Here is a 19,811-nt window from a genome sequence, read left to right as displayed (position 1 = left end):
CCACGGAAACAGAACTACTTACAGGTAACAATGAGATGTCAGGAACAAGGTGGTATGTTGCTGGTACGTTGTTTATGAAATGCACAATCAGCGTGGATTAAACTTTTCTCATTTGGAATAATTCATCAAAACTGTTCTGTCCTTTTACAGTGAACAACCTGCAGTATGTTCATTTGCTGGAGAACATGGGAAAATCAAAACAGTTTTCATATAACATGAGGCCGAGCACTGCTGCAAAATCCAAAACTACAAGACTCGAAAACTAAGCGGACGTTTGGGATTTAAGGAGCATTCTGGTACAAATGTAACTTTTCATCATGTGCAAGCCATCTACATTTTAAACTTGAACGTATTTTCAGTTTTTTATTACATGCCAAGCAGGCTGCTAGGGAGCTGGACTTGTTTGTTTTGTGTACAAATTTGTCTTTAAATTTTAATTTATTTACTGATACGATGAAATCCGAACTGCACTTGGAAGCAGACAATTAAGTGCAAAGCCCAGCACTGTGCTGCGATGGTTCACAAACATTTACATTGTTGGGATCAGGAATTTTGAGTATGTGTTCATTAAATGCAATTGCAAAGGAGAGTGAAACTGTACTGGGGCTGTAACAGTAACTGCTGTTCAGTTTCACCTCAAAATTTACTAACTGTATCTCAGAATCTAAACAAGAAAGGAGGCATTACCTTTGTGTTCCGTTTTGTACTAAAGAATAGGTAATTTCTCAACCTATTTTGGGGATTTGGAAGGGTAAGGAAAAATGTTGACAAAGAAATCACTCCGTAAGTAAATTTCTTTCCACAGCATATGGAAAGTGCTGGCAGTGTTTTCTACCCTTTGAAATAATCCCGTTATTTATTCATTAAGAATTGTATTTTTGTACACACGCAGAATGAATTTCTACAGAAAGCAATACAGGGCAGGGCCTATGCTAGTAGGAAACTTGTCTTTAGAGCAGTTCAAGCTGCTGCTGTACAGTATTTACTTTGCACAATGTCTTTAAAAATACAGATTTCTGCAATTAAAATAAGAATTTATTTTTAAAGTGGTGGACATACAATTTTTTTCTAGCTGGCATTACATAATTACAATTCTTTAGTTGTACGGAGTCCAGATGAGTCTCTGCTTCCCTACGAGCACTTAAACCTCACAGAGGTCCCTTATCTGACCCTTCTCTGTGGTCCTCCTAGGAAACCCAACTTCCAGTGAAGCTGCAGTTTCGTGCTTGAAAAGAAAGCTACAGGAGGGATGCAGCTCTTTGTAAAATTTTTATTCTGTTTCACTTACAAAAAAATGGACAAGCTTTGTTCCAACATCTCCCGTTCAAAACTAAATAGAAGTAAATGCTTTACAATAAATGCAGTTCCACCTCTTTAGTACACTGCGTTCATAGGGCTGGGTCCCTGGGGGTGAGAGGCCAGGTAGATGTTGAAGCAGTAATGGAGGTCCGTCAGCCACTGCTCTTGGACTTCACCGCTCTTCAGGGTCTAAAAAAATAAGGGGGAGGGGGAGGAATTCAGCAACAGCATTTGTGAAGCTTTGCTTTGTTCTTACAGTTAAGCAGGTGCTCTGCTAAAGACACCCAATGGCCTCATTCACCAGCATGCAGTGACAATGCTCTCTTAGTCTGTATGTTTAAACACGGTATGTCTGTTAGTGCTGAAATAATAAAGTGTCACTATTTGGTATGTTAAGATTGTGTTACATTATGGAGTGTGTGAATTCTATCAGATGCAACTTCTCTATTAATTACAGCAGCTTGCTCACCTCACAATTCTGCCATTGATAGTCAATTATAATGCAAATGTGTGCAGTTCTACTGTAATACTCACCCAAGGAGTGCCAGTGTCCACAGCCCACCACAGCCCGTGGGCACTAACTCATCCTCCTCAGCATTTCTCAGTGGTTAAAAACAGAACCAGAACCACAACCTAGCCACAGCCACACATTACAAAAGCAGGCTGAAGCCTTTCCAGCACCGCAGGAAGCCAACATCATGTTTTTTACCGGAGAACTTGCTTGATAGGCTTACATCTTGTTCTGCACCACCCCAAGAGGTTAAGTTTGGGATGACATTACAAAATTATTACGGCATCATACTTGAATATTCAAGTCTGGGGACCATACAAACTCCCTGCACCCAGAACTAGTCATAGATGTGTGCAAAAAGGCAGCTTCTGATCTGCTTCCCAAGAAGCAGATGTAATAATCTCAAAAGCTCTGACATGTGGATGTGTGACTACAATGCTGGATTCTGCAATAGCTGCAAATTTTAAGACTTCTACCATTTGTCTCTCCAGAGACCTGCACGCTTGAGAGAGAGAAAATATTTCCCACCAGCACATATGCTGGGACAGCTCCCCACCCAGTTGTGGCATGCTGCAGCTCATCCCCTTCCTGAGCACTTTCTTTCAAAACTTAGCTTTGAAATTCAGCCCAGGGGTCCTGGACAGCATTTGGCTCTGTGACATTCTCATTTGTGCAAATCACAACTCACATTTCACTGAGCGTATGGTTTGCAGTCACTGTTCAACATAAACACAAAGGATATTCTTATGGTCTCTGGCAGACAAGAACAGGTTTCCTACCATGATGTCCTTGATAATCTGCTGCACCAGGAATTCATTGGTCATCATATGGCTCCTGAGCTGACCGTGTTGCATCAGTAAGCGAAGCAGCTGAGCAACAACGGGCAGCTCCTCCCGGCAGATCCTGCTCACTTGCAGACTTTGCAGCATCAGTCTCAGCAGCCGCGGCAGGAGTGCTAATGCAGAAATGCACGATCCCCACAGCATATCCCTGGCAAAAAAAGAGAATGAAAATTGAAGTGATCAGGGCAGCTCATTTCAGACACGCTTCTGTGGCCGACGTCTTGCATTTGCACCAGGAAACGCACCCCTGTGTTGATGCCAGTTGGCACGACTACATTCGCAATTAGTGCTGAAGCAGAAAATTTGTAGTGGCAAATGTTACACTTGAAAACATTCTACGATGATGGAAAAATTTAAGGTCCTGCCCTGGAGCTTCAAGTGTTGCTGAAGCCCTCACACGGTGTGACTTCTGCTTGAGGCAGTGGGGAAGAAGGGTTCTTCTTTCAGCTGTAATTCAAATACGTCTGAACCTCCTGAATCTTTAAGGCTCAAAACAAATACAGAAAAACATGATCAGTGTTTGTAACATGTACACAGTAAGAGAAGGAGGAGTCTTCCTAAGTAAACTCTGATCAACCTTCTTGTATATGGAACAGTTGTAAGAAAAAAAAAATCCGAAGTTTCAAGTGCTTAAAGACATTTCTGCCTTACAGATAAGTAAACTGATCCCAGGTGGCTGTGGCTGTTTGATTTCAAAAAAGTGTTGTTAAAGCTGAAACATCAAGTCAGGTACATGCTTACAGAGCCAAATCCTTTGTGTGCTGCTTTTCAGCTTATCTAATGAAACCAGAGGGTAAGGCTACACATTAAGGTGCAAGTATCTGCATTTCTGGGGTCAGGATGGTTCAGAAATCCCACAGCTTCAGTAAGTAAAAGCTTTGAGATGAAACCTTCTCCAGCTGGTTTTAAATAATTACAGCTAATATTGCAGATGTTCTTAAACAAAAGGACAAAATAAACTGCAGTGGAAGGGGTTCGCCCTCTGTCTTACATCTCTATATATCTGTGCTTACAGAGAATTCGTATAGTATAAAAGGCAGCATTACCTTTTCTGTACATGTTCTGCATCCTCTTTGTCCAGAGTTAGCAGGAAGTACAGGAGGCTGTAACAACAGGAGGCTAAGAACTTGTGCAGATTTTCACTCAAGATGCAAGCTTGATCCAAGAGCTTATTTATGGCACACAGAACAGATCCAGCTGTGCTATCAGGTATTACAACCAATCCAACCTGGATTAAAACAAAAACCCTCAAATTCATCGCTCATACACAAGTTTTTGCTGTTACACAAACAATTCTAATGCCAAATGTGTCCTTTCATATGACAAGAAACATTACTTTGTTTCTGTTCAAGAACAGATACTACTGCATTTAAAAACAACAAATCCTGTTTTCCTTAGAAATTGACCCTCACAGCAATAGAAGGTTAAAAAGTATTTAAGCCGAAGCACTCACTGCCTGTCAGAGAAGGCATTACCACTTCCAGTACATTTTTCAGAGAAGTGCAAAGTGAAAAGGCCTCACATTGAAAGTCCTCTACCCTACAAAACACGGGGTTTGGAAGCATCCATCATTTCTCAAAATCCCTGTGCTGCACAGGGCTTTCAGAACAGAACCTGCTTTTTGTGTGTTTGATGTTGCAAGCTGGGAGAAGAGGACAAAACCTAGAAGCAAATTTGCAAGACTAGATGTATGTTATCCTCTGAGCGTCAGTACTGAAACAGAGCACCATTAGTGCAGAAGTTCTAAGGAATTTCCCTGGCTCTTAAACCACTGCCTTTCGGATAAAAATACAAGCAGGCAGCTAACAGCAGCTATAACCAGTTAAGGAGACAAGAGTCTTCATCCCATTCCCTCTAAATAAGGACAACATTCATCCCCAACCTATTTAAAAGAAAAGAAAGCTTTAAGCCTTCCTCCTGAAGGACCGTACAGACACAAAAAGCAGCTTTCAGACAGAACAGGTCTTTCCTTTTGAACACATATCATGGGACAGAGCATCCCTTCTGTGCCTTGAAACAGCAGTGAGCCATCACTGAGGTAGAAGGAAACTCAGACTTAACTCTCCAGAAAGAAAAAGCACTGGGTACCCATCAGGACTGGTCTCCTAGAAATCCAATGTGCTTGACAGGGATAAGAGCATTACAGAATCACAGGATGGCCTGGGCTGGAAAAGACCTCAAAGTCCACCCATCCCCAAGCCCCTGCCAGCTCAGCTGAATTTGAGGGTTACAGAGACAATTACAAGATTTATCATAAGCAAGCTAAGATGGAAAACAAAATATGACTTACCAGGTATTTACAGATGCCAGTCTGGAGAATGTCAAAGCACTGACTTTGGGAAGGTATAGTGGACAAGCTGTGACAGATCACCTGTTTTAATAAAGCAGTTATATTTAAGCACTTAAAAATACAACTAGCAACCATTCACAGCACAATTCCACACTTTGCTGACAGACCTAAATACAAAGTACCTATGAGGACATGGCAGCTTTGCCTTTAGTTCATGGCAGTGTATCAGAGTAATACTGTCAGCATAAATTACTCAGTGTTTAATGAGAGGATGACTTGCACCACTGGTTGTGTGGTAGTGGCTTTCTTCCATTTACCTCTGTGAATGAAGTAGAAAGGCAAAAATAATCAACCCAGCTACAATGCCACAGCAAGGCTACACCCTGCCTGCCTCCGAGAGTATGACATTCAGAAAACAGAGAGACCACAGATACCATTAACAAGCATGAAATAGAAAAATGGCCACAAAAAGGACAGGAAAGAAAAAAGAAAACAGAAGAAAGTAGCAAAGACCCATTTGCTACTACTTTTCTTCTACATTGCCAATAACGTGATGGTCAAACTTGATACAAAATGAAACAGTATAAAGAAAAATCTTGTTTTATGACCTGCCAACTTTCTGGTGCTTGTTCAGCCAGGCATCAGCAAACTGCAAGAGATGTGCAGAAGTGTGACAGAAAAAGGTTAAGAAAGAGGTGAACTGAAGGCTTGGGCCTTTCAAAGTCTAGAACAACAGCAATGGTTTCAGTTCACAAGAGCTCCTGGCAAACCCAGGGACTACTGCCTTATTTATTTTCTTCTTCCTACTGTAATTAAAAAAACCAACATCATCATTATGTAGGTGAGAGTGGCCATGTTGGGGATGGAAATTAAAAAATAAAATCAACAAGTAAAAAAGACCCCATGAAATGCAATGCAACTGTGAAAGATAAAGAGAGAGGTTCCAGAAGCGCAAGTAACTTGTCCTGCAGTCCTTGGCAGATCACATTCTCTGTTCCTCTCTTCCTTCCCAATTACTCAATTTGTGAACCATTCAAAGCATTACAAAACAATGCTTTTTGCAAATCTACTGTATCAAATCTATTGTATCTACTGTTTCAAAGAGTTGGCTTTCCTCCTGATTAAAGGCACTCCTTAGCTACTGGAAGTACTTAAAAACATTTGCATTTCTGCAGTGTCAAGGAATGAAGACAGGAGGTTACGACAGAGGATTGTCAAGGGCAAACTGATGCCAGCGTGACCTCATATTTGAATGAGCAGCACTTGCACAAAAGGTAAAATGGCACTGATGAAACGTGTTGGCTGACAGCTCGAGGTTGAGAACACCGAGACAGGAAGATGGGACTAACCTATAAGACTGCATGGGTCTCCTGACTAGCAGAGAAAAAAAATACCAGTGAAACAAAGGGGAAAAGTCATGACTCCGGAGACCACAAAACTTCTGTTTGCAAGGTAGACCTGTAACAATTGGAAATGAGGAGAAAGATCCATGCATACCCAATCACAAGGTGATTGAGATACAAGCACAGAACAAGCAAATATTGCATTAGGATGCAAAAATGAGAACAACCACAGTAGAGGCGGTCAGTGTGGCTGAAGAGAACTACTCTGTAAGACCCTACATGCACCATCCCTGAAATACCACACAACACAGGAGGCACTCCTCTTCAAGAAAGGTAAACTTAAACTGAAGAGGCACAGAAAAATTGCACAGAGAATGGAGATTCTATCTTACAGATCTAGATGGAAAGGACTTCACCTGCTCAGGCTGGCAAAGCTACAGCTAAGCAGGTACGCCAGTGCTCCTTAAAACACAACAGAGGTGAGAACAAACGTATCCAAACAGCAGCGTCAATGACAATGATCCTGTCCGACAGGCAGTAAGGTGGGTTGAAAATTAGGAAGGAGGATTGTGAAAGGCTTACAGGAGGGAGCACAGGAGACTTTTCCTGCTCTTAAGAGAGCTCAGCGAGTTTACAGAAGTGTGTGATACGCTCCTGATTACGTAACACTAGACATAACCTATAGAGATCCCTTTTAATTCAATACTTGACCACATAAAGTCAACAAATTAATGACAAAGAAGGTAAATCCATCAAACCTACCCACCAAACTGTGACTTATTGTTAATAAATTTTATTATTTTAATTAAACTATTACATAATTTATTATTAATAATAAATTACTGAAAATTCGTCCTTATGCCCTTGGAAAAGCTCCAGCAATCCAGAAAGACTCCCTTAGATGACAAGTTACAGAAGAACTTCAAAAGAGGTACAATTTGCTGAGACTCAAGATTTCTCCAGAACTGAAGAAGGAAATTGGCCATCGCAGCACTGAGCAGCAGCATACCTACTTGTAAGGGCTGTGGTGAAGTGCACAATATTTGGCAAGTTTACAACTTTTTGAATCCTCCTGACCCTCAAAATAGCAGTAACACTCCCTAGAGCCAGCTCTATTTTCATATGATTAAGTGGGAGTGGTAATCCTTTTCAATTCTATAAATTAAATCCTGCTTGAAATGGCTTTCATGACAAATGTCTGTTACAGAAAGTGAAAGTGAAACACTGTTAGACATGGAAATGAAAAGCAAAGAAAACTTAATTATCACATGAAAATTAGTATTTTTCCCGACAATTTATTTTCCTTAGGCAAGGGTTTGCATGACGTTTAATTTCCATAATAAAATGTCACAGCTGATTCGTTATTTTACATTTGATTAGCATTTATCACATTTTTGTTGCATTCACAGATGAGCTTTGGACTAAAGCCAGAGCAATTTTGTTTCAGAGTATCACCAAAGTGAATGGACAGAGAAGGAGTGGTTTTTGACCACAGAGGGCTTTACGCCTTTTTAAGACGGGTACCTAATGACAGGTTTGGTTTCATTCTTTGGGTTTGGTTCTTCATTTTGTTTGAATGCCCCATTTTGTGTAAATTAAGCTAAAAAAGACAAAACCATTTAATTTAATATTGCTCATCTGTAAGATGCTCTCAATTCCAAACGGTGGAGTTAGGAGGGACCCTCAAACTCAAAGTGAGCCCTCGTGGCTAAAGGACAAGTGATGAGCCGAGAGCCATGTCCCGTTTGTATGTTTAACTGCTCCCGCTCCCTACATCGCTCCGTTTCCCATAATGTGAGAGATTCTGTGCTGAAAAAGCCTCAAGGGAAACATTTTATCAGTAACTGTCCAGTGAAAAAGAAATGTGTTATTACTTCCAGCTTAAACATGCTGCCAAGTATTCTCTTTTTCACAGAAAAATCCACGCTTTCTACTGAAGACACGCATGCAGAGAGGAACCCAGCAGGCAGGAGGAACAACCCCTGTGTGCAGTCAGACCCACAGACAGCCCAGACCCCAGAGAAGTGATTGTTTTCTAAAGGAAAGTTGGCAAACACCAGGCCCTATATCCCAATGTGAACTTTAAACTAGACTTTCCCGTTCCTGCTGACATCCACCTTGAACACTGGTAACTGAAACGTAACAGGCTGTTCTGCAGCCAATTCCCCAGCCCTGGAGAAATGGTTGTTTCAGGCAGGACCCTGCTCAGTGTAACACGTTACTGCAGAGCGTAGAAAATTAGAAGTTTTCAGGTGATGGGGCAGGCAATGAAGCTTGGCCTCTGAGGCCGGGCCCGCTCCCCCGAAGCGCCCTGCCGTATCAGACATGTACTCCCCTGACAGGGCCTGCTTCTCTTTCTGAGATAAATTGATTTGACAGGGCAATATTAACAGTGCCCTGAGTTGTTGAGAAAGCCGTGTACAACCAGAGATCTTTGTTCACCTGCCTGGGCTAAGCTCATGGGGGTGGATGTGAAAGATATTCCCGATTCAGTGACTCCAGAAAAAAAGGAAAGAAACAGCTCAGAAAATCCACACCATCACAATGAAAACATAACACAGCCTAGGTTAAAGAAAAAAAAAAAGGAAAAAAAAAATGCAGTCTGCAGGAAAGCATTACATAGCTGGGCAATGGGAAAAACACTGTGTTTCTAACTCTGCACTAACAGAGCAGGAAGACAAAGAAACACATTAGGAAAGAATTCAAAATTATATATTACTCTACACACTGATACTGTACATATTTCCAATGATACAGAAGAATTATGAAACACAGTCAGCGTCCAGTTACTGGCTCAGAAACACTAACTGCAGCACACAATCTTAGACTGCATCTGTCAAATGGCACCAGTTGCCCACATATGGGCTCTGCCTGATGTAAAACCTGTACCTCAAAGTCAACTGAAGTCAAGCTGCCTTTATTTGCCATGGAACACAAATAAGCAGCTGCCAATCACTGCTGCTCACTTGCTGTGCAGCAGCCTGATCACAGGCCCCAACCTAATTTGTACCAAGACGCAGAGAACTACTGGCTACAGACAGTCGTGTCTTGCTAAAAAACTGACATTTGAGAAACTTATTATTTACTGACAGAACAGGGCTCCATAGCTAACAGGTGATCTAGAACCTGATTTAGCGGAGGGCTGTTAGAGCTAGGGTAGTATGGTGGAGTTGTAGATGGATTTGATGATCTTTAAGGTCTTTTCCAACCTGAGTAATTCTATGATTCTAAGTCATTCTTGCTTCTTGAAAAGCAAGAAAAGCCCAGCTCGCCTGGCTGCCCACTCTCCACACGAGAGGCTGGAAACCATGCATTTCAGAAGCGAGCCCTTGTTTCTCACGAAGCCTGTGACTTGGCTCAGTCTGCCACAGCACGTCAGTGCAGATACAGCCTTCACACCTACCTCATTTATAAAACTTTCCCAATTTTTTTTCTATGTTCCATTACATCCATCCCAAGAGCTCTGAGCTGCAGCCTTCTTTTAATAGCTGATGTCTGCACTTAACTCTTTTAAACGCCTTGCTGATTATTTCATCCCTTCCAGTCAGCACTGTGACCAGTATGATTCCAGAACGCAGACTTCAAGCAGAACTTCAGCATGGCGCTTTGCTTTTTCCTTCCCAGCATTCAAATGACACAAACACCAAATATTATAACAACAGAAATTATCACATATACATTGTTACCTTGTTAATCTGCTCACTTCTGTCGGCTCTTTCTCATTTGATCCTGACAGAGCAATTCAATTACTGGGGAGTGAACAACATTACCGACAAACACTATAGGCGCTGTTAAAATGAACCGAGTCTGAAGCCTCTCCCTTTAGGCTGCAGCAATCTATTCCGGAGCTCCATCTATTATAGCTGCAGGGGTATGATTTTAAATAATTGGCTTTAATAAGGCGCAAGTCATTTTAAGTAGAAGTTGCTCCAGAAAATGAAGCAAGGCTTCCACATTTACATTTCATCTCTTTCAGACGAAACTTGAAGATTAACCTTTACAGTTACACAAAATGGCATTTAGAGGGACGCTTTTCTGAAGCATTGCTCCTCAAGTGAAAAATCACAATTACCCAAAAGCATCCACAAAAGAAGTGGCTTTGGGTTGCCAGTATTACCAATTGCTGTGCTCTAGACAAAACAGTTACAAACGGCAATCACCCCCAAAGGGTTTTGCTAGAAACCACTTAAAAGCATTAACCCCTATCAGAAGCATCTGTGTTTGGACTTTTCACCCAAGATCCTCACAAAGGACACCCACAGCGGCTGCACATGTGGACTGCCCACCTGGCTGCTGCCAAGCAGATGCATGAACCTACCTATAAGCTATCTTGTACTTAGTGAGACCCTCTCCACTTCCAGGTGCTTATTTGCATAACACTTCCAGGAAACTTGCATTTGCAGCTTACTCTTTTAAAGAGAAAACTCTCAACTTGTAATAGAGTTCTGAATGGTTCCTGCACTGCAGCTAATGGACTGCTTTTTTCACTTACTAGGTATTAAAAAAAAAACCTACAAGTATTTTGCTTAATAATTCAGCATCATCATACACTTGCATATCCAGTAAATAAAAGCATACACCATTCAGTATTCAGAAAGCCCTGCCTCCCTACTAAATTCCACCAAAAGCCACATCAGAAGTGTGACTAATTAAAATAACTAATAACTAACTAATATTATAATTAACTAATATTATTAGTTACTAAAGCATTCTGCCTCAACAAAAAACATTTCTGTAAGAGCTAAAAGTTTTTAATTCTGAAATTGAGTCACTGTATGGAGGACTGGAGTTCGGGTATCTCACTAAGTGGCTCACAATGTAAATCAGCTTTCCCTCCTACTGAAAATTTACTGCATACTAACTATGGTACGCACCTGGCCACAATACAGGGAAGATACCTCGTGCCTCAGCAACTCCCAAACTGTGCAAGGAAACCACTACAAAGAGGCATTACAAGGAGGAACTATATTACAAAGAGGCATTGAAAGACAAGGAGGCCCTGGAGCAGGTAAAGAGAAGAGCAGCTGAGGGAGCTGGTATTGTTCAATCTGGAGAAGAGGAGGCAGATGAGAGACCCTTATCAATCTTTACAACAACCTGAAAAGAGGTGGTAAAGAGGTGGGGGCCAGCCTATTCTCTCAGTAACAGAATGATATGGAATGGCCTCCACTTTTCTTCTCCAAAAGAGTGGTGAGGCTGCACAGGGAGGTGGGGGAATCACCGCCTCTGGAGGTGTTCAGGAGCCGTATGGATGTGGTACTGAGGGACATGGTCAGTGGGCATGGTGGGGAGTGGGCTGATGGTCAGACTACTTGATCTTAGTGGTCTTTTCCAACCCTAATGATTCTATGATTTCTTCTGTTTTCTGACAACAACAACAAAAAAAATTGAAGGTTATCTATTGCTGAATGTTTTTTTCCCAGCAAGATAAAATGTTTGCCACTGAATGCAAAAATGTGGATGGAAAGTTGGCCAAGTTTATAGTTAGTTCAAAGAGATTTAGTGCCTTCACCATCCCGACTGCAAATGCATTTCTAAGTAGACGATAAATCATCTGATGGTAAAGTAATTGAGATCTGAAAGTATTCAGCTTTCACAAAATCACAGAATGGCTCGGGCTGAAAGGGATCATGAATCTCCCCCCTGCCACAGGCAGGGCCACCAACCTCCCCTTAATACTAATTAATAATTTAATACTAGACCAGGCTGCCCAGGACTCCATCCAATCTGGCCTTGAACACCTCCAGGGATGGGGCATCTACAACCTCTTTGGGCAGCCTGTTCCTGCACCTCACCACTCTCTCTGTAAAGAATTTCCCCCTGACATCCAACCTAAATCTTCCCTCCTTCAACTTAAAACCATTTCCCCTTGTCCTGCTGTTATCTACCCTTTCAAAGAGTTGATTCCCCTCCTGTTTGTAGGCTCTGAAAGGCTGCAATGAGGTCACCCCACAGCCCTCTCTTCTCCAGGCTGAACAAGCTCAGCTCCCTCAGCCTATCTTCATAGGGGAGGTGCTCCAGTCCCCTGATCATCTTTGTGGCCTCTGGACCGTCTCCAACAGCTCTCTGTCTTCCTTGTACTGGGGGCTCCAGACCTGGACACAGTACTCCAGAACTACAAGAACACAGTAGAGAGGGACAATCACCTCCCTGTCCCTGCTGGCCACCCCTCTTCTGATGGTGCCCAGGACACCGTTTGCCTTCTGAGCTGCAGAAGCACATTGCTGGCTCATGTTAAGCTTTTCATCCATCAGGACCCCCAGGTCCTTCTCTGCAGGACTGCCCTCAAGGTCCACTCCTTCCAGTTTGTATAGATGCCTGGGATTCCTCCGGCCCAAGTGCAAAACCTTGCACTTTCCTGTGTAGAACCTCATTAGGTTCACCCAGGCCCACCTTTCAAGCCTGTTGAGGTCCTTCTGAATGGCATCCCTTCCTTCCACTGTGTCAACTTCACCACTCAGCTTGGTGTCGTCAGCAAACTTGCTGTGGATGCACTCGATTCCGTCGTTGATGTCATTGATAAAGACGTTAAAGAGCACCTGTCCCAAGACAGACCACTAGGGGATGCAGCTCATTACCAGCCTCCAACTTTATAATAACAGCACAACCATCTTGAACTATATTCACTTTGAACAAAGTGCTCTCCAAACCTATCTCCCTCAACCCCAGGAAGAAAGAACTCACCCATGCCTCAGACCCAGATCCAATGCACTTAAAGACTTCATACCACACTGTATCTCAAGGGATCTTAAAAGAAGTCCTCATAATTTGCTGGTGGTTTTCATTTCCCCAAAGGCTTCATCTCTGCTTTTTGGATGGTTCTGTCACTGTTAGTTTTATTTCCTTTTCAGAAAAGAGAAGTTTGTTTAACACCTGGTGGAAATTATTTTCTCTATAAAGTATTTCAGGGCAACATCTGGCAAATCTTGAGGAACTGAGGGTGTTTTTTTTTTCCCAAGACAGCATTTGTTTGCTTTTTTTTTTTTTTTTTTAATAGTCCAGCCTCCAAATTATAAAGTTCTTCTGGAATACAGATCTCAGAGTATTTTCTTTACAAACTGAACACAAAATAGAATACAGGTCAACATGTCTGAAGCAGGAGAACAGTACTGAACAGGTCACTAATAAAGAGGTTAGAAAGTACTGGCTTCCGTGTTGGCACCTGGGGTACATCACATGATTTGGTTCCACCCTCACTTTGTGCCTCTGATCACAGCTCTAGACCTGGCCCATCAGGCAGTTTTCATCTCACTGTCAACTTAACTAAGCCATTCTTTGTGAGCTGACAGACAAGGATATTATGAGAGACAGCATGAAAAACCTCACTTAATCCAGGACAAAAAATACGTATTAGTTTCCCCTTCTGCAACAAGACGACTGGCTTGGTGGAGAAGGCTATCAGGCTGGTTGAGCACAATCTGTTTTCCATAAATCTATGTCGACTGTTCCCTATCATAACTTTCTCTCCACAAGGATAAATACATTACAGAGGAAAATCCTCCAACCTCCTTATCAAACTCAGGGTGGTAATTGGCAATCCAGAGCATCCTCTTGGTTAAGAATATACAAAAACACCATGGATCCAGAAGGTCACGTTGTTCTTCATACAGGAATTTTTGTTCCTATTTTCTCTCATTACTTAGTCCCAGAAAAGACTTTATGCTAACACACGAATTCATCAGTACTGTAGTTTGTTCAGCATAGTGTCCAAATGCTTTTCCACAACTAATCAGGGATATCCAGCTCTTTGTTTAGTAGCTGCTATTCACTTTGGAGAACCTGACAAAAACAAGTTTCTGTATGTAACAACTCTTCTTGTTGGCACCAAAGCAACAAATAGATTGTGCTAAGAGAAGTAAATCAAACTTGAAAGCAGGAACCAGGGATGCAAAGAAGCTTTCTATAATCCACCCATTTCACTGTCTCCAGGTTAACATATTTCTATCATGTGGTTCTCTCAGCCAATTTTGATACATTTGTGAAGAATCAAAAAAGAGGATGGAAAGAGGACAAGAAGGGTAGCATTTTCAAAAGCTGGTAAGACATATAAAATATGCTAATAAAGATTGGAAAGTGACTCCTCTGGTGAGTTCACAGAGGGACAATCCTGTGTTCTGTGCAGAGCAGGAACATAAAATGTTCTAGTCTTTCAATACTGGAGAAGGGTTTTTTTTCTGCTGAGAGAACGTGGCATTAACAGCTAGAAAAGAAACAGCATAGAAAATAAGAAGGAAAGTCCAACTGTTCTGGTAAGCCAACTAACTGTAGGCACGACCTGTAAGGTTTTGTATCAGTCATGGTACGAAACAAGTTTGCCCAAAATACCTTTCTATGGAAAACAGCACATGTGCAATATATGCCTAGGACTGTCATTACGTTTAGTAGATTATCGCTTAAACATCACAAAGTAGAAGTTGAAAAAACCACTGCATTGCTTTCTTGAAGCAAAAAAGATTGCAATGAAAAACCAAAATACGTCATACAGCTAAAACTTTGTTTCTTCTGTATTCATGACAGGTTTCATAAATACTGTAAAAATGACATGATTTAAAATATGATTTCACACCTTAAAGTGGCTTCTGTGGCCTAAGCAATAAAAAAGAGTTGAGCCACAATGAAGATTTACTAGTTCTGAATAAAGTCTGGTGGCTCAGATCCATTTAGAACCAATAACAAAATTAAGCTTTTAGTTCTCAATACTCAGGATCTTACAAACAGGTACCAAACTCAGAGTGAAGTTTATAATCCAGTAAACTGATTAAATAAACAGAGAAGTTACTTGAAGCCACCAATGCCAACTTAATTGTACTTCCAAGTGAAAATCTCATGTAATGCAAGCGTTTTTTTAATTAATGAAATTTCACAAAGAAAACTCTCCATAATTAATATTTTTACAAGTTTTTTTTTCCTGAAAGCCAAACTGTATTGCTGGTCTTAAACTTCTCAGTGTCTCAGTGGTCAGAATTTTCCACCAAGGCTTCCATCCATTTTCCCATGTCCAGTGTTTTGCACAACACACCTGAACGTTCACCTTTTAAAGCAACTTCCTTCAAAATATTATCTGCTGGCTGTAAGGAAAAATTAGCAGATTGACTGCTGTAACATTCTGCATTCTTTTTCAACTCATGACAAGATTTTAGATACCTGCAGAAAAGGGATAAAGAGCATTTTGAGACTGAATGCTGTCATTTAGAATTAGTGTCGATGTATTACCTCTGTCACAGCCCAGTGGTGTAAAAACTGGTCCAGATCTGTTAGGTAAAGACGGACAGGTGAAAGCTGTGTCTGGCTAATGTGTGGTTTTCCTCTAATGCCCTGGAGACTAGTCAACTCCTCTCTTGAAAACCCTAGAGAAAAATAAGCAGTACAACAGTGTCACGAGACAAGCCAAGCACTCTTCTACTTTAACAGCATCATTCACAAGATCTTGCTCGGTATGTTAAATTAAGTATATCAAAATCGAATCTCTGATTTCCACAAGAGAACACCAAATCAAAAGAATACCAATTTCAATCATACCGTGGTATGCAAGACCATACAAAGGCCACATTATATTTTCAACACACGTATCTTTAAAAAATGAAAAAGCAGACACAATGCATGACAATTCACAGGGTGTTCACAATAATGCAGGGACTTTCAAACAGCCCCCGGGGCTTTAGAAAAAATTAATTTGCCTAATTATTTCTAGCCAGGTATTAAATGCTTTAATAAAGCAGAACTGCTGATTCAAAACAGTCAGTTTATTCTTATTTTCATTTTCTGAACCACCAATACTGCTGCCATCAGTTTTTCACGAAAAAGATAATTTAGAATGCAAAGTAATTGAGTGTTAGAAATTATTCTCTCTACCACAGGGAAAGTTACTGGAAAATATTTCTCAGTACCATCATGATATTTTAACCACAGCACCTTCCCAAAATAAGTTGTAACAATAATTCTGTTCTGTGGTGATATCTGAGTGCAAATCTAGCAGGGAGGTGATTCTGTGCACATGACAGTTCCGGGCAGTTCCCTTCAACGTACTCTGATCACTTTATTCTGATGGTATTTTTTTAATGGTGCAAGCATGTCCATAGGTAATCCAAAAGGCACTTTACACTCATATTGTTATGAGCCAAATGGAGACATACACTTCATCAGATAAGTCTAGAAGAAAAAATTTCTTTCAAGCTATGCACTGAATTTAGATTTTCCTCATACTTCTTTAAAATATTTGCAAGACATTAGGAAAAAGTAAGTAAATATTCACCAAAATGGAAAATCAGAGCATATAAGTAGGGTGTCAGAAATCGGATCAAGAGAAAAAAGGATATATCACAACAAAAATAAGCAAAAAGATTAGAATCACTTTCAGGAAGTAACTACTTCACCATTTATTCCGAGTTACACCCAGCAACCGACTACCAAAACAAATTTCATTTTGTTAATTCTAAATTATGACATTCACATGAATTACCTATAAGGGTTGAAAACAAGAAGCTGAAATAGTCCACATCATTCACTGCATTATCCTGCACTTGGCACTTCCAGCCTGCAAAGGACGATCTACACAAAACCAACAGTAGATAGTTTATTAAAAAAACATGTCATTAAGAATTCACAACCTAATGGCATAATGCAATCAATTAGCATGGCTAAATTATTAATTTCAGCATTCCTGTTTCTAACCGCTGTTGTCAGAGTAGCATTTCAAACAGCTTCAAAAACAGAACTTGGTCTGTTCCAGACAAATAACACTGAATTTCGTGCCCCTACGTGAGCACTAGTTGTTGTGCAGACTGAATTACTGAGGTAGCAAACTTTCCTAAACGCCACTATAACCTTTCCTACAGCGACAACAGCCAACACGCAGTAAATTAATTTGATTTCCTTTACTCGTATTTTTCATTATGTTCACTAATTTTGATAAAGCCTTTTGTATCAACAATAGATACCATTTCAAAGCACCTTCATTGTCCACTCTAGGGTAGCTGAAGCTATTAAATACAGAATTGAAGACCTGCTTCAGAATTTAAAGCACATAAAGGAGCCATGTGCTAAAACACAGCAAACCTATTATCGCAGCTGCTTGACCTCCCCCTTTTGAGGGGCAATCTGTAAGACCATCACTTTCGTTTCTCAGATTAAAAACCATACATACTTGTGGAAATGTAATGTCGAGTCCTAGGGCTCTGTTTGCCCTGCTTTCGTTCTTCTCTACACATCTCACTCACAGCCGGTGCTATGGGCAATGCACTGGGCTATGCAGATCTTTCGTCCAAAGCAGTGTCACTGCCCTTATTTGCTCCTCACATTAGCTTACCCACAAGCAGGGTTCTGAAGCATATGGCTAAGTCTCTGGAAATCCTTCATATGTTTTACCAGTGTTGGTTTGCTACTCATACCTAACTATTTCCAGGCGCACGGAAACAGAACAAGCCTTTCAAGCATCCCAGCAGGATACCATGCTAAGTGTCACTGACGTCTACAGATGAGGAAGCAGAGAGAAGCACTGTTATTCTGCTCTAGGATCACGAAGAACCCGCAGAAAAAGACTACTGAGTGTTTTTAAGACTCATCTGCAAGCAGAGCTGCACTGACGCATGCACATACAAAACCAGAATCCTGGAACTCAGTTACAATCTACTTTTTTAAAATGCCAAAGCTATCACATACGTAAAAAAAAAATAAACTAGCACTCAATTAAGAAAGTGACAGAGCAAGTTGCCTACAAGCTTCAGCTTCGCTTTTGTGCACACGCCTTGGAGTACAATGCTGTTACATGTCATTGTCTTTAAAAAAAAAAAAATAATCTACCTCATTAACTCACAGATGAATGGATTAACCAAGATTATGTAACAAAAGATACTACAGTCTGACTTGCTCCTGCCTTAGTAAGTAACTATAATGTGCAACAGGCATGAGATGGAAAGTAAGAACAGAGCAGCTTACAAATTCAGGTGAGCAAAGGTTTTAGGCATACTGGTTGGCATCCTTATCTGTAGTGCAGAAGTTCCATGAGATGCTGGATAAATCACAAACTTCGTAAAACAGGGGGCCAGTAACTCAGCAGTAATATTTCCGATCAGGTCTCATCCTCAGGTTAGATACTATTTTTTTTTTTTACAGAACAGAAAAACCTTATTCATAGTGGAGGTTTCTCTTATGCTATTTTTCCTATTGTCAGCACTGCAACAGTTCAAAAATGAGTGTAAGACGGAAAGAACAGCAACAGCTGTGGAGCAATGCAGCTCCAAGCATCTTCAAGAGCAGCACACAGGCCTGACCTACCTCTAGTGCTGCACTTGCACTTACAGTGAAATCGAAGTCAGACCCCTGCTTTGAAGACAGAAAACACTAAGTACTCTGAAAAAAAAAAAAGCTCTTAAGTGTTTCATTCAACTCCTCCATCTAGCAGGTACTTCTGTGTTTCGCATTTTCCTTGCCTTAGTTCCTCACTTGTGTGGGCAGACAGCGTCTTTCCCCAGCATCTCCTACAGCTGTGAAAAACACAGCACAGAATCCCACAAAAGGGGAAATCACTTGGTTTTCCAAGTGGGATACAGACATAATACAGTAAATAAAACAAGGGGTCTTCTCCCAGAGGAAGAAGCACAACTTTATTTAAATACTCTTCCAGTGACTGTGGTGCATTTAACACACAACGCAGCATGGAAAAAATAACACAGTCATTAAATCAAGGACTGGATCAGGATCTCACAAATACACTGTACCAGATTAAAACTAAGACCCATGTCTTACTAGTAGTGCAAGTACAAAAAGAACACTACAGCATAAAGTTAATTTAAACACAGTTATCAATGTCTCAACCACCTCAGAATCCTAATATCTATAGCACAGTTGAAGCTACTCCATTTTGGGATTTGTGTTAAGGCAAGCCAGAAATAGAGAACACAGAACTAAAACTTATTTCTAGAACAGATACTGACGTACTACAATCACATTACAAATCATTTCATTGATCTTATGTCAAATCTAGTAACACTACTACCATGGATGATTAAGAACTATGTGCATTTTAAAATGGTTAAATGCTCATAAACGGGATGTTAAACATTTTACAAAAAATGATCCGTAGATGGAATAGAGGCAACAAGCTCATTATAATCTCCTCTCTTTAAATAAATTTCCACTGCAATGGGAACCTGTTATCAAATTGTATTGGGGAGACCCTTCCAGACAGCTACTCCAAACTCACATTTAACTATGATGAACTGAATGTTGCCATTTCCATAAGGTTATCCACTCTCCCTAAGAACATCTCTACCAAGATTTAGTACTGCACCTTTAGCTAGCCCTTTTCATACACCAAAGGGTATTAAAAGGAAATCTGAATCCAATTAACTTAAAAATCACTGCTTCTCTTGCCATTAGCATAGAACATATTTATCTATGACAGCATGTGTGCATATGATTACTTCTACCACTTGCTGCTAACTTTTAACAGCAGATCCACTTATGTTCATGACATTATTTTCAGCTTAGGTTACATAAAAGGATTGCAAATAAAATTTGTAAACTCC

General features: G+C 40.7%; 2 protein-coding genes across 4 annotated transcripts in view; one reads left to right on the top strand and one right to left on the bottom strand.

The window, feature by feature from the left end:
- Nucleotides 1-1,695, top strand: part of INVS (inversin) — an 82,683-nt gene extending 80,988 nt beyond the window's left edge. For all 3 annotated transcript variants that reach the window (XM_085220620.1, XM_085220621.1, XM_019613891.3), the window contains one exon: nucleotides 151-1,695. In XM_085220620.1, coding sequence (XP_085076746.1) covers nucleotides 151-266 — 116 coding nt within the window. In that variant the 3' untranslated portion in view covers nucleotides 267-1,695. The remainder of the gene's footprint in view (nucleotides 1-150) is intronic.
- Nucleotides 1,257-19,811, bottom strand: part of TEX10 (testis expressed 10) — a 50,702-nt gene continuing 32,147 nt past the window's right edge. Inside the window, exons 10-15 of the mRNA XM_085220622.1 lie at nucleotides 16,745-16,833; nucleotides 15,499-15,632; nucleotides 4,943-5,023; nucleotides 3,699-3,880; nucleotides 2,590-2,800; nucleotides 1,257-1,488 (exon numbers count right to left, since the gene is read on the bottom strand). Of these exons, the coding sequence (XP_085076748.1) occupies nucleotides 1,375-1,488; nucleotides 2,590-2,800; nucleotides 3,699-3,880; nucleotides 4,943-5,023; nucleotides 15,499-15,632; nucleotides 16,745-16,833 (811 nt within the window). The 3' untranslated portion in view covers nucleotides 1,257-1,374. The remainder of the gene's footprint in view (nucleotides 1,489-2,589; nucleotides 2,801-3,698; nucleotides 3,881-4,942; nucleotides 5,024-15,498; nucleotides 15,633-16,744; nucleotides 16,834-19,811) is intronic.

Source organism: Meleagris gallopavo, chromosome 3 (genome assembly GCF_905368555.1).
Source record: "Meleagris gallopavo chromosome 3, MGAL_WU_HG_1.1, whole genome shotgun sequence".
Lineage (NCBI taxonomy): Eukaryota > Metazoa > Chordata > Aves > Galliformes > Phasianidae > Meleagris > Meleagris gallopavo.
The sequence above is the reverse complement of the archived record's forward strand: the minus strand, read 5'-3'. Positions and strand labels throughout refer to the sequence as shown.